We start from the raw sequence: 13,636 nt of genomic DNA, 5'->3' as shown, positions 1-13,636 counted from the left end.
GATTCCTGCTGTTTCCTTCACAATAAACAACAGATTGTTACTTAAATGGAGTCAAGATAGTGTTAGAAAGGTTAGCACAACACCGGTGTACTTCAATACAACAGAGATGATGTTCACATGCTTACTGATTCAGGAACAGATTTGTTTGAATTACAGACAGATGCAGGTAATTTATATTTATGAATGTGTACAATCAGGATATCTAAATTCGATCCAAGCTAACACAAACCCACAACCCTGTCATCAATAACCCAGTGCCCTAAACTATTTTTTTCTGCTGTAAAATACCATCACCACAAGAGAATCATCAACGTGGACAAATGATGGTTATTTATTTATCAATCAAACAGAAATTTCACTTCACAAATGAATTTAAATGTACTCTTGTAATTTATCCATTATCCAGATAAATAAACTAACACAAAAACTCCCAAACACTATTTTGTGCACATAGCTTGTCAGTAATATTAAACAATTGATTGACTAGCTCCAGAATTTTGAGGCCAACGCACACTAGAAGGTTACACGCAAACACTTATTCTTCATTAGGATACATGCATACAGCTGTTTCTCCTTAGTGTTCATGTGTACATATGTTTTTTTGGTTGCTAATAAAAAGTCATGTGTTTTACTGTGCCCAAAGCCTTAATACCATAAAGGTCCAGCCTTATTGAAGGCCTGGATGTGACTTGAGCAGCTGAGAAGTAAGTGGGCACACATTTACATAAAAAGCATTTAGGATGCTCTGCTAAAAAATAAAACAAATCTTAGCTGGTTTATACCAGCATACTAGTGCTCAAACATATGATCTTTCTTTGTTATTTGCAGGTGATACATTATGCTAATATCAAATGTTTTAGCAACATTAACCACATAGCCCCAGCAATCAACAAGAGAAGCAAAATATTTACACTAATCTTGGCTGATCCCAGATTAGTGGCAAATTGTACATTTCAACAATCATTCCCTACATGGAAGGTGCTTTTATATAGACTCGAACAAGCTTTTAAATAAATAAATAAAACATAAATATCCTATTTTAAACACATGCTGTGTAACAGTACACCAATCAATGAGAGACTGTATGACTATGGTTTTGATAGCACTTCTGATTAATATGTGCAGTTCCTTATAATCCAGAGTAAAACTGGAGGCAAGATGTGCAACATGGCTTCAGTGTTCTTCAACATAAAGGTCTTTTGAAAAGCTCAGCTCAATTGATAACCTCAAATTGCAACTGTGTTACCTAAGAAAAAAAAACAATCATTTATTTATGTCTTTTGAGCATTAATCAAACAAAACTGGACTCCATGCTTGTTGAGACGGTCAATCAAGGTCGTTCCTGCGAATGCAGACCCAGGAGTGTACACACCACCCCTGTTAAAACAAATTATTTATTATTTATTTATAGATACAGATACATTTGACCAGCCAAACAAGCAATACTCATCACTAAAGAACCCTATAGTAAATATATACATCACAAACATATCCAACATATTCTACATTGATTCATAAGAGGCTGAGAGGACATACGTTTTTGGGAGGGACTGTGGCTCATTGAGCAGAGTGATGGCTGCCTGCACCATAGTGATTGGAGTGGCAATGTAACCAGGCTCTGTAAAGCATGGCAACAGTAACCATGATCAACCATTCATAAGAACAATTGACATGATAAAACACCTTTAATTTTACTGAAGCAATAATACAGCTAAAAATATACCTGGGCCTTTTATCTGTGTGGTGATTGCAGCATCAGGCTTGCCATGTGAGGGATCCCGGCCATCTGAGTAACCTTCTCCAAAGAAAGAGAGGCAAAAAGAGGTTCCCTCCATCTGAAATCAAGACAATTTCTACATATAATATATGTTGTAAAATGTATCAAACTGTGATATTTATGATTAAAAGGACGTGCCTGCTTCTTCGATGGTCCAGCCTTAGAGAACACCCCAAAGGAGAAAACCTCTGGAAACTAGAAATAACCAAAAAAAGCAATAATAAATCAAGCTACAAGTTAACATGTCGTGTATGTTCATGTCTCTCCAGTCAGGGATGATATGGTTTCACATTTCCATAGTTTTCACTCACACATGCATTTAATTTTACACCATACACTCACATTATTCTATATTCTCTATTCTATTATGACAACATTAGTCTAGGAGCATCAGTCTTTTTTGTGTGTTCAAAACAAAAGGAAACAAAAGCCTGTGTACCACATAATGGTACCACCATTTCTATAAATAGGCCATATACTTCTTAGCAGGTCACTGTTTACATTTAAGCTGGTTGTTTCCATATTGCTAACTTCGAATATGGAAAAACAAATAAGCTCTTTTTGAGGCCTTTCCCAGCTCTGAGTAATCAGTGTTGCGAGCACCTATTTATCATTATTAGCCAACTATACTAAAAAATGCTTACAAAATAAATGCTTGTTGCTATATTCTGAATAGCTAAATTGCCAAATAGCAGTGAGGTTTTTAAAGAGTTATGGTTCATGGTCATCTCTGGCAGCCGCATATTAAAAGGTAAGGTCAGGTTTGTATTCTGGTTAATGGGCGAAATATTACAAAGTGTACCTGTACCAGAAGACTCCTGCCAATACTGAATTTGGTCATGAACCAAAACATCAGGCCTGCAAAAAGGGTCTTCACCACAGAGAATGCTCCACCAATACCTACATAAGCAGTGTACTGAACCTGAGAGAAAAAAAAAATCAATCACAATGGGGGTATACACAACTTCTTACTAGTTTGGATGTTCAGATGATTAAAAAAAATCACCCGAATAGTTATCATCAGTGTAGAAGAATAAAAAAGAAATTTTATGGCACACAGACAATACATTTTCCTCTTTCTGACATCAGATATAATATATGCAGTCAGTTATATAACGTCTCTCAATTCTAGAGTTAAAAGATATAAAACGAGGCCTGAGTGCATTGACTGAGGCAACCACAACTAATCTAAATCCATATTCATCTGCCCTCAAACCAAAATGTAACACATCGACATGATCTTTTTTCATTGGTATATATTAAATAACAAATAAATACCTGAATTACTCATCCCCATTATCCAGAAATTTAAACAGCTATGAAATGTAATAAAATATTATATTTCCCTTCACTGCATAGTGTGTTCCCTGTTTGGTCTGATACATCTGCTTCAAGACTCGTGTTAAGAAATGATGATGAAAGGTAAAGGTAAAAGAATCTGTGAGCCCACTAAGACCTGGCATTATTTTTTTTTAAATGATTGGATCAATTTTATTTGTCTGCACAAAAGCCAGGTATAAACATTACTAAGACACCGTGTCATCTGATCACAATCAATTAACTCAAAACACATTTGGAGGTGTGGTTTTCATCATCTATGACTGAATACAGTCAGAAAAGCAAAAATACATCAAATACATCTAAAAATAATTATACTGTTTGAGAGTGAAGAATATAAGATGAGTGAGATGAGCACTCAGCAGCATTACAAGCTTATGAATCACTTATCAGCAGCTCTCTCCATTTTCTGAATAAGAAGAGAAGAAGACAAGTCTAATTAAGTCTAATTATAAGTCAAAGTGTGGAGATGTATGTGAGAAAACACTAATAACATGCACAGCAATTCAGGAGGGGGTAAATAAGACTAAAAAGATGTGCACAAATCTCACAGGTTTGGTTTAATTACATTTTTATATTGCTAACCTGTCTTAATGTGAAATCACAGAGAAACATAATATGAAAGAAAACAGAAGAAAGGGTTTTTAAACATAAACTACTAAAATGTATTACTAATTAAACTTAAAATCAAGCCTCAAATGATTAGAGCATTATTAGAGAGGACATTGCAGGAATCCGTTTTATTTGAACCTCATACATTAGTTTGATTTGATCTTAATCGTTGAAGTGAGTAGATCAACATCAACTCTCTGGGGACTTTATAAAGAAAGTTGTAAATCCAGAAAAGTCCAGAAAAGTCCTTTAAAAAGCATGGTTTTAAATTCAGGAGGCATTAAAGGAACAATTGCCAATAAATGTTTAAAAAAAAGCAATTCAGCTGAAGATATCTGCTTTTTTGAGATACCCCTCGCTGCAGAACCACAAGTCCAGGGGGTGGGGCTGGATCTGATCCAACTCTTCCTACGTCGTGTTTTCATTGGTCTGAAGCAGATCGGACTCTTCCCCATCCGGTTTTACTCACTCGCCTTTCGGAGTCAAGTAAACAATCACGAACGGGGAAGAGGAGAAAGAAAAAATATAAATAACAATCTGGCAGTAACAACATCCTCATTCTATACTCTCAGTGTACTGGGCATTTTTCCAAGCTCTTTGGAAAATTATACATCGTTACACTCTTTTTATAGAACTCTGTTTTTTGTTCGCCATTTTGATTGTGTATTAATATCTGTAATAATAAATGAACATGGTAGCTGGTAGATAAGACACTCATTGGCATCCTTTATTTTAATTATTTATTTTTTATTTTATCTTTAGGCCCTTTTTATTAAAGATAAAAAATGAAATAGTTAATATTTATATAGGAAATGTACAGCATTTTATTATGTTTGTAATCACAGACATGTTCCTTCTTTTATATCTGTATTGTGTGATTTAAATGTGCTACGTAGCAAATAACATTTTCCAGGATTTATTTGATAAGATAAAAGTCCTGGTCGGGAAACGTAAGCGACACGTGTTAAGTTTAACGACGAATTGAAATGCGATGACTTAAAACCAATGAAAAGAAGATATGGGTGGTCAGGAGGTCAGGCTCCACCCCTTGGATCAGATCCAGCCCCACCCCCTGGACTTGTGGTTCTGCAGATCCAGCCCCACCCCCTGGACTTGTGGTTCTGCAGCGAGGGGTACTTGGCTTTTTTTGCTTCTTGCGGGTCATATTTTAAAATATATAGTTTAAATTGTATGAGATCTGTTGAGTTATTTGTGTTTCATGCTGCAGAGGTCAGTGAACTAGTAGGCTCACAGGGGACTGCTGGTGCTCCTGATGCAGGTAACGCTGGGTCCTCTTCACCACTGAGGGATCAGAACCCATGAAGGGAATGGAATACTGCCTTATCTCTTTACTGTAGAAAAAAGAACCCCTGAAGAACAAAAACAGAGACAAAAACATAAGTCATACTCATATATACAATGCACTGTGCATCAAGTTAGGGCATTTTATAAAAAGTTTAATTTGCATGTTTTTGTCAGTTAGCAAACCATAATTAAAAAGACGAGGTTTATAATGGCATATGTAAATCACCTTGTGGACATCAATAAAAAACACGAAACATGCCCCAACATGGTCTTACAGCAAGTTTGCAGCATTCTGTGTGTATGTAAAAACGTGTACTGTAAATGAAACAAAATTAAATATTCTTATAGACAGTTAAACTCATGTACAAATTTGTGTTTTTGGAGCCAATACCAATAATCAATCACCTTTCAGTTGATCGCCCATACTAATCAAAGGAGGCGCTGAAAGTAGCATTAACCTTCACAGGCAAAATTGGTGACACATCATTGGGCTTCTGTTTTGCACATCACTCACTGTGAGAGTCTGTAGAATCCAGTGCTAGACTGTGGAGCTTAAACTGTTGTTAATATATGCATTAAATTGATACATTTTGTAAGTCTGAGTCAGATATATTAAGCATTTAGCACTCTACACTGGTTTTAATGGAGTTTTGCCAAAGTGCGCAAAGCTCATATTGCTATCATGCAGCTAAAAAAGAAACTGCAAGGTCTTGTGACCTTGTGTAATGCTGCAGTAACTTGAAAAATATTTAAATCATATGATTTGAATTAAGATAGAATTCAGAATTAATTTTCAGCTGAATGTCCATCTCATATTTAGGCTGAAAATCAGCTAATACTGTTACACAACTGATCAATCCTTCTATCTCATTTAACTATAATAGAAGCACTGGTGGAAACTAGCATCATAGCATCATTATATCATAGCAGTAGTAATAGTTGGACTCAGCATCAAAATGATTACTTTAATTGCTATAATTTGCAATGTTTCTCTAAAAATCAAATTGGTTGTTTAATATATAAAGTTTTCCCAAACTGACTTTCAACTTTAGCTTTTAAAAAAAGGTAATGTCAGAGTTAATTTACAGAGTTTATGGTCAAAAGTACATAAACCCAGGGAAAGCAAGTAAACCACTGAACATTTGATGGACTCTTTAATAGACACAGTAAACCTGATACCTCTTTTTAATGGCTGCTCCCACAACAGGCAGAGGTTTATGGCCAAACTTCTTCCTCAGGCTTCTGAGACTGGTGCTGTCTGCAAAGCCAAAGATGGCTGACTGCCATGTTGCATCATGGATACAACCCCCCTGTTGAAGAAGACAGGCAGATAAAGATCAGCCAAATGCTCTGCGTGCCTCAAGCCAGGACAAATCACTGGACCTGATTCAAGCAACCTGCTATAAGTGCTTCATTTATCATCAACACTGACAATTTCTTTACTGTTGAAGAAGATGCATGTTAATACACATTTAGTAGCCTTATAAAAATCATTTTCATTGTAAAGATTATAAATCTCTGACTTTCCTTTTTAAATAAAAAAGAGCACAGGTCCTAAAAATATTTAGTTTTTATAACTACAATTCCCACAATACAGTGCAGGAGTAGAGGGCTTTAATAACCTTGTAAATTATTCATAAGCAGGTGCAACTTGGAATTCTCAATTTATTTTTCTATGACTAGATCAAACAAGATCTAGCTAGACACATCTTCATAGTCATGCAGAAAGAGATTCTATTTTCAAACGTGAATTCCCTTAATCCAGCCCTGGCAATCTGTCTGGATTAGAAATAGCTTTAGAAAATCTGTCTGCTCACCTCTGGTCCCGTGTTGACAGTTAAAAAGCTCTCCACAGCAGTAAGGGTTCCTATTAGACAGAAATGTGGGTTAAAAGGAGAGACGCTGTATGCACACATCTTAAAATAGCAACACACAATAGCAAAGCCACAACTGCTAATCAGAATTATTTATACTGTGTAAAGGTCAGAAGGGCAGCTGATGTTCAACACCCATGTTATGTATTCACTTGCAATGTTAAAAAACGACAGGTGGTACTAAATTTAACATGCAGCAGCACACAGCTGCATCTCTGAGTGGAAATATGAAGATGTATTATAGCTTGAAATACCTGCAATTGTTCTTATGTGTTTTTAACACAATGACTAAGCAGGATAAGGATAACAACACATCAACAAATAAAGGAGTTTATAGTAGTATGCACAAAGCACACAGTTTTTGTAGTTTAACCTTAGTATTAGTAGTTATCATTCAATACCTAGTTTAGGTAATCAATCTCACACATTAAGCCACGTCAGATAAGCTCCTGGTAGATTCGAATACATCTATGCATTGTTTATGGGCATCAAGGAGAAAACTAGAACCAAATCTTAGTTCTTCTGACTAGCTTAACTGACTGTTCGATAACAACTTATTTGTACACTTTAATTTTTTTCTACAGCTATCTTTACAGACAAAAAAACAGTTATGGAAAAAATGGTTTAACACTATGTATCTCTATTGTTTTAAAAAATATCTTGTTTAATACCAGCTGAGCTTTTTAAAAATATCTCTTTATGCACACATAAACTTAAAATGAAAATCAAACGTGAATTTTCCTTTTGTATAGAGCAAAAATAAAGGTGTAGCAGGACATTTTTAAAACAATTTGACACTGACACTTTCGCATGCTCACATTGTGATGGCAATACAATTGTTACAAGACTGTAAATATAAAAAATATATATATATATTAAAATAAATTAGTGCAAACTAGTGCCTAGAGAAAAAAAAAAAATCTCTTTCTGGATGCCATGGGGTTGTTTATGTGGCTATTCCGCTGACTCTGAAATTATTATTTCTAACTCAGTTTGGGAATCTTGTGTAATTTAATTGTGTTCATGGTTAACAATGCTCAAGTCAAACCTCAAAGATATTTTAAATATTTGCTCAAATTAACTCCTCATCAGATTCTGACACTGCTTGACTGTCAGTTATAAATGCAGTACATTACACTACTAATAACAAATGAAAACAAAAATGTACTACTTGAAGAACATTCTTAGCTAGTTTTCTATGGAATGAATTTTGTGCAAAAAGTTTTTTGCAAAAACAGAATATATGTATATTTATTTATACTTTATTACTTTATTATTCTCTCCAGTTTGGATTTTCTCTGTCTTTGCTTTCACTTTTGTGTCTTTGTAGATTTTGCTGCTTAAGACTTTTGCTTCTGGAATCTCTTGTTTGCTTGTTAATTTTTCTAAGTTCACTGGACAATTGTTTTGTTTATTGACCGATTGTCTGTAAAAATTGTGTACCCGCCTGTTTTTTTTTGCTTGAGTTTTGGCACAGTTTTCACAGGTGGGCGGGCCTTAAAAAGTGGCGTTCCCCTTGAATCTCCATTGGTCACCTGATTTTGAAGTTTTCTTCCAAACCTGGCGGAGTAAACGGGTTCCAGTGTGCAGCAGCAGCAGCAGCAGCAGCAGATACTTTTCCCGTTAAATTTCATACAAACGGTATGTTTAATGTTATACTTCTTTAACTGCCTAAATGCTGCTGGTCCACTCCCCAAGGCATGGACTCTACATGAACTTTGAAAGTATCCTGAGGTATCTGGCATCAAGGCAATGGCTGTAAATTTAATTTTAATTTAAATGCTGTAAATTGCATGTTAGTTCAGTCTTGGCTGAAGGCTGTTTCTGTACAGCCCACAGACAATTTTAAGGCAGACTTTGAACTCATGTTCCTCAAACCATTACTAATTAATGTGTGCAGTGTGGCAGTGTGCATTATTCTGCAGAGAATAAACAAACGTATGAATGCCTGGACCAGGGCTTCATTCAAAATGTTGCCCAAAGCATCAAGCACCTCCACCAGCTTATGTTCATCCCATGATGTAACACTTTACCAAGTAAACAATGCACAATGCATGTGAAAAAGAAAACAGAACCTGGTTGATCACACGACTATCTTTCATTGTGCCAAGATAAAGCCAGGATGACCTTCAATGCCATTAACCTGTTTGTATTTTGTCCGTCCTCTAACCACTGCTGTCCTCATTATTGTATATAAGAGTACCTTTACATGATGAGAATTTTCAATGCCTTAACCCTACGCCTTAGAAACAAAACAAACAAAAACTCAGGATTGATTTGTTGGTTATTACTCTTTATCTCAAGTTTTCCTGGAACAAATATTAAAACACACTCAAACACAACCTACCTTTGAACTGGCTTTTTGTGTAAAATATGCCCATATCTGCTGGGATGGAATCAAAGCCACAGCTCCCAATGACAAACACCCCCTCTGCCTCCGCTTTGCTGTGGAACTTCAGCTGCATCCCTTCTAAAAACTACAAAACATTCACATTATGATATTTTACCTGAGAATATATAGGAATTTAATTAATAATACAGCATAATGTACAACAATGTAAATATATAACTCTTGAGGATTACTGTAGACAATTTGGATCATTTTTACATGTACACCACAGTGCACAGCTGCATTCATAATTAATCTACTGGTCTTTCAGATGCTTTAATATGTAAATTAAAAAACAGGTATGGCAACAAACACTGGCATAAACAGCACATAAATATGAAAAAAACATAACGACTTGGCACTGGATAAAACAACCTACCTGTGGTTCTCCACAGATGTCAATGTAATGAGCCCCATTCTCTATGCAGGCCTTCACCACCGGCTCGCCATAGAACCTGTACTGGGAAGTGGATGAGCCCTAATTAACACTTAGAATTACATTCTGCACCCTGCAGACAGCAGGGTTCAGTATAAACAACTTATTAACCATCTTCACACAAAACAGCACCATCTACGTTATGTACCCAATACTCTCTTAGGGAAGAAAACGCTCTATAGGTGTGTAAATTACCCTCTGTGTACAGCTTCCAACATGCACTGCAACTTACCGGCCCCACGCAGTTGAGGACGATGGCACCTTGCTTGCACATGATTTCCAAAGACTCAGGGTGAGCCACATCTGCCACAATGATCTCCACACTCTTCAGCTCTGGTTTACCTTGGGAACATTGAGGTGTTAGGACAGCTCATGTCTATGTGCATTATGTCCATTACTAAGTCAAGGACACCCTAACTGAAATCCTTCACAACAATGTCATTACCTATAAGCAAGGTGGGATAATACAAAAGTGATATTCTGTGTATTACCGATCAGAGCATAATCAGATTATAATCTGTTGAGGACTTCTGCGTTACTGATAGGACGACAATAAAGTATGCAGAGAAACAGAAACTACAGTCTGTACCATATTTTTTGCTCTATAAGGTGCACTATCAACAAACATGTATTTTTTGGTCTATTTTTATACATAAGGCACATCTGATTATAAGGTGCATTATGCAACACTAGTAAGAAACAGGGGTGTCGCCATATTTTTCTTCTAATTCAGCAGGTCTTACCGCTGGGTGGTGTGACCTGTAAAGCTTAGCTAAGTTAACAAAACTATAATTCTTAAAAAAAAAAAAAAAAAACTCAAACGAGTGCTGGATGTTAATCAATACAGATTTCTCCCATGAAAACTGTTAATTTGGGTGACTAAAGCACTTCCATTTATTTACAGTAAGCTTCGATTTCCAGATTTCCACTAATACCGCCCGACAGCGCTACACCGAGGAACCCTCAATGTTCCAGTAAACCAGGGCGATATTAGCTAGCAGTTCCTCCCATATAGCTTGTTTTAACATGGTAAACAGTCTACAGTCTGCTATACTAGCTTCTGAACGATAAAAGAGCTAGCGCTTAGCAAATAACACTAATACTGATCCTGCCTCAGTTATGGAGAAACTGAAACTTCTTTATTACGCTATATTTCAGTGGCTTTATTGCCCCATACCAGCTGACTGGTAGAATTTATACATAAGGCACACTGTCAATTTTTGGGAAAAAAAATAAGAATTTTCAGTGCGCCTTATAGTGCGAAAAATACGGTTATTATGCTCAGTATAGCTCATAAAATGAACAATTAGAGCAAAAATAAGTTTGTCATAATATTGTGAAGTTACTGTGTATTATGTCATAAAGTCGATTTAACCATTAGTATACCTTTATGATTTGATGTCTTTATGCAGGAAAGGAATTATAAAGCATTAGATGATTCTATAAGTTGGCACACTTCTGCATGAAAGTACAGTTTAAACCCATTTTGGTGAACGTCTGTTAGAAAATTATTCCTGAAAATGATTACCCTTCCTTAAAATAATTTAATTTAGAACTGTGTCCTGGTGCTAAACTGATGCCAGTTCATCTTAGCATTAAGAACATCTTATTATGGAGAGAGAATGCTTAGCATGAAGCTCGCTTAGCCATCCAAGACTAACCTTGGTGCTAAGAACCTTTTGGGAAACGCACCCCAGAGCATTTGAACTATCGCTATGTCTACCTGAGCTGTACTTATCAAAATTCTCTGGATTCGGCACTGATTGTGGTGAATATGGTGATTCCCACCAATATAGATTGTTTAGGCCTACTATAAATCTCTGTGGAAAGTTTTTTTTGGACATGGGTTAAGCCTCATCTTTGATTGTAATGTAATGTGACTGGTTTTCCACTATCGAGGTCTAGGTTTAAGATCCATTATGGTCTTGGCCACCTTCAATGTTTTATTGTTTGTATACTTTCCAGAATTGTAAGAATAAGCTAGCCTATGAAGTTAGAAACCTGGCAGTGCTGGACTCAGCAACACCTTTAATGTTCTTTACTGTGACCAGTGGAAAAATAACAGGCCTTCAGCCATGCCTGCTGTTCTCCAAAGGGGAGATAAATACATTTGGTAGATTTAAGCATGGTTTGTCAATCCAGGCAATTTGAGATTATGACAGGATTGCCTAAATACTCTGCTCTCAGTCAACGACAGCCTACTCCCGACCCCTATAATCCTATGATATAATCTCAGTAAAAAAATCTGCTAAAGCATTTAATCCAATCTCTCTATAACTGCTTGTTCATACTTAGATAGAAGTTAATGCACACAAAGCAATACTTTGATTCTGATAAAATTACATCACAATACTTTCCAAATATATCACAGCACAACCAGAGTACTGTATTATTGATGTTAATGGTTATTTATTATAAGTTGTTTAGAGTAAAGCTCTTAGGACATCCTGCATAGCACAAGTACAATTTAAAGAAAAATAAATTATTAAACAGAGTGTTCCAGGCAGTTTTAATGTTTGCATTTGTGTTTTTACATTAATTACAAACCTAAGGCCCTTAAGTTTAGTTAGAAGGGAAGGGATTGTACTATGCTAAATAGTTTGTTTGGTTTGTTTAGCTTTATTTTGCTGGGTATTATACCTTATAGTAATTGTACTTTTTTTCTGAAAATGGAATACTGCCATACAGACAGCATTCAGCATTCCAAACTGGATTGTACTCCATGCTTGAAGCAGGAAGTGAGTCTATTCCCTGTGTCTCATGTCTGGTTTTCCATGCAGTGACACTGAACATAACATTAGATATTTATTATTATCTATTAAATACACTACAGTGTAGTATGTTTTGGTTGTGAGTGTGGTGAGTGTGTGGTGTGTAAGAGAGAGTTAAGTGTTTAGTGTGTGTGTCTAGTATGTAGTGTTGTGCAGTGTGTGTGTGTCTGAGAGAGAGAGAGTGTGTGAAGACACACACTCAACACACTCTCTCACACACTACACTACCCCCTCTATAGTGTGTGTGTGTGTGTGTGTGTGTGTGTATGTGTGTTTGTTTAGTGGTCGTACTGAGGTCTACGGCGGCCTGCTGCAGGACTCTCTCCAGTCTGTGTCGGTTTCTCCCGGCTACGGCCCACCTCAGACTGCCGCCCGGCCCCTCTGACGCCGCTCTCGCCACCTCCTCCACCACGAACCGGCCCGTGAAGCCCGAAGCCCCGAACACGATTATATGATACGGCCTGTCGCCTCCTGACCGAGAGCCCGCCGCCATCGAGACACCAGCCCGGAGAGACCCGAGAGAAGCAGCGGAGACTCAGAGCTGAAATTCAGGGAGCGAAAACACACAGATCCACACTGTGCAGCACAAGAGAGTCAAATCCGATTATACACAACAAACCCACATGCTGCAGGAGAACAAACCCGTCCCCTGATTAAACAGCGACACCGCGAGGACTGAGGTCAACACTGCAGCGCTGCCTGAATTTCCACTGAGATTATTATTATATCATATTATAACTGCACTGTACCTGACCTTAAACTGCGACTAGCAAGACCAGTTTAACCTTATGTGTCTTTATTCAGTCCCATATGGAAAATAATGGTACTAAAATCTGTGTAGATTATCACCCAGCACTCATTAGACTGTGCAATATATATTTTTTAAGAATTACAGTTCTGTTTACTTAGGCACCCCCAGCAGAGACCTGCTGAATTAGATATCGACACCCTTGTTCTTTACAAGTGTCGCCTAAAATGAGCCTTTGTCACTCAATGTCACTTTCATGTATTAAACTCCTATTATTCATATATGTAAAGGTAAATACAGGTTTCTATTCAACCATTTTGTCACTGTACCTTTAGGTGTGATAATTATTACACCATACCAACCACCTTATTTCCAGCACTGTGCTT

The 13,636-nt window shown here is 36.8% G+C and overlaps 1 protein-coding gene across 1 annotated transcript; it reads right to left on the bottom strand.

The window, feature by feature from the left end:
- Positions 1–309: 309 nt before the first annotated feature.
- On the bottom strand, positions 310–13,147 carry sccpdhb (saccharopine dehydrogenase b). Its single transcript, XM_049481062.1, has 12 exons — positions 12,794–13,147; positions 9,964–10,073; positions 9,675–9,755; positions 9,254–9,383; positions 6,850–6,899; positions 6,212–6,342; positions 4,980–5,097; positions 2,580–2,699; positions 1,916–1,972; positions 1,724–1,835; positions 1,537–1,618; positions 310–1,377 (listed from the first exon to the last, which is right to left on the bottom strand). Exons 1-12 carry the CDS (start codon positions 12,993–12,995, stop codon positions 1,272–1,274), a joined length of 1,299 nt encoding a protein of 432 aa, XP_049337019.1. The 5' UTR covers positions 12,996–13,147; the 3' UTR covers positions 310–1,271.
- Between the last annotated feature and the right edge of the window lie 489 nt (positions 13,148–13,636).

The sequence above is a fragment of the Astyanax mexicanus genome, chromosome 1, assembly GCF_023375975.1.
Source record: "Astyanax mexicanus isolate ESR-SI-001 chromosome 1, AstMex3_surface, whole genome shotgun sequence".
NCBI lineage: Eukaryota > Metazoa > Chordata > Actinopteri > Characiformes > Acestrorhamphidae > Astyanax > Astyanax mexicanus.
This window is presented reverse-complemented; position numbering and strand designations above follow the sequence as displayed.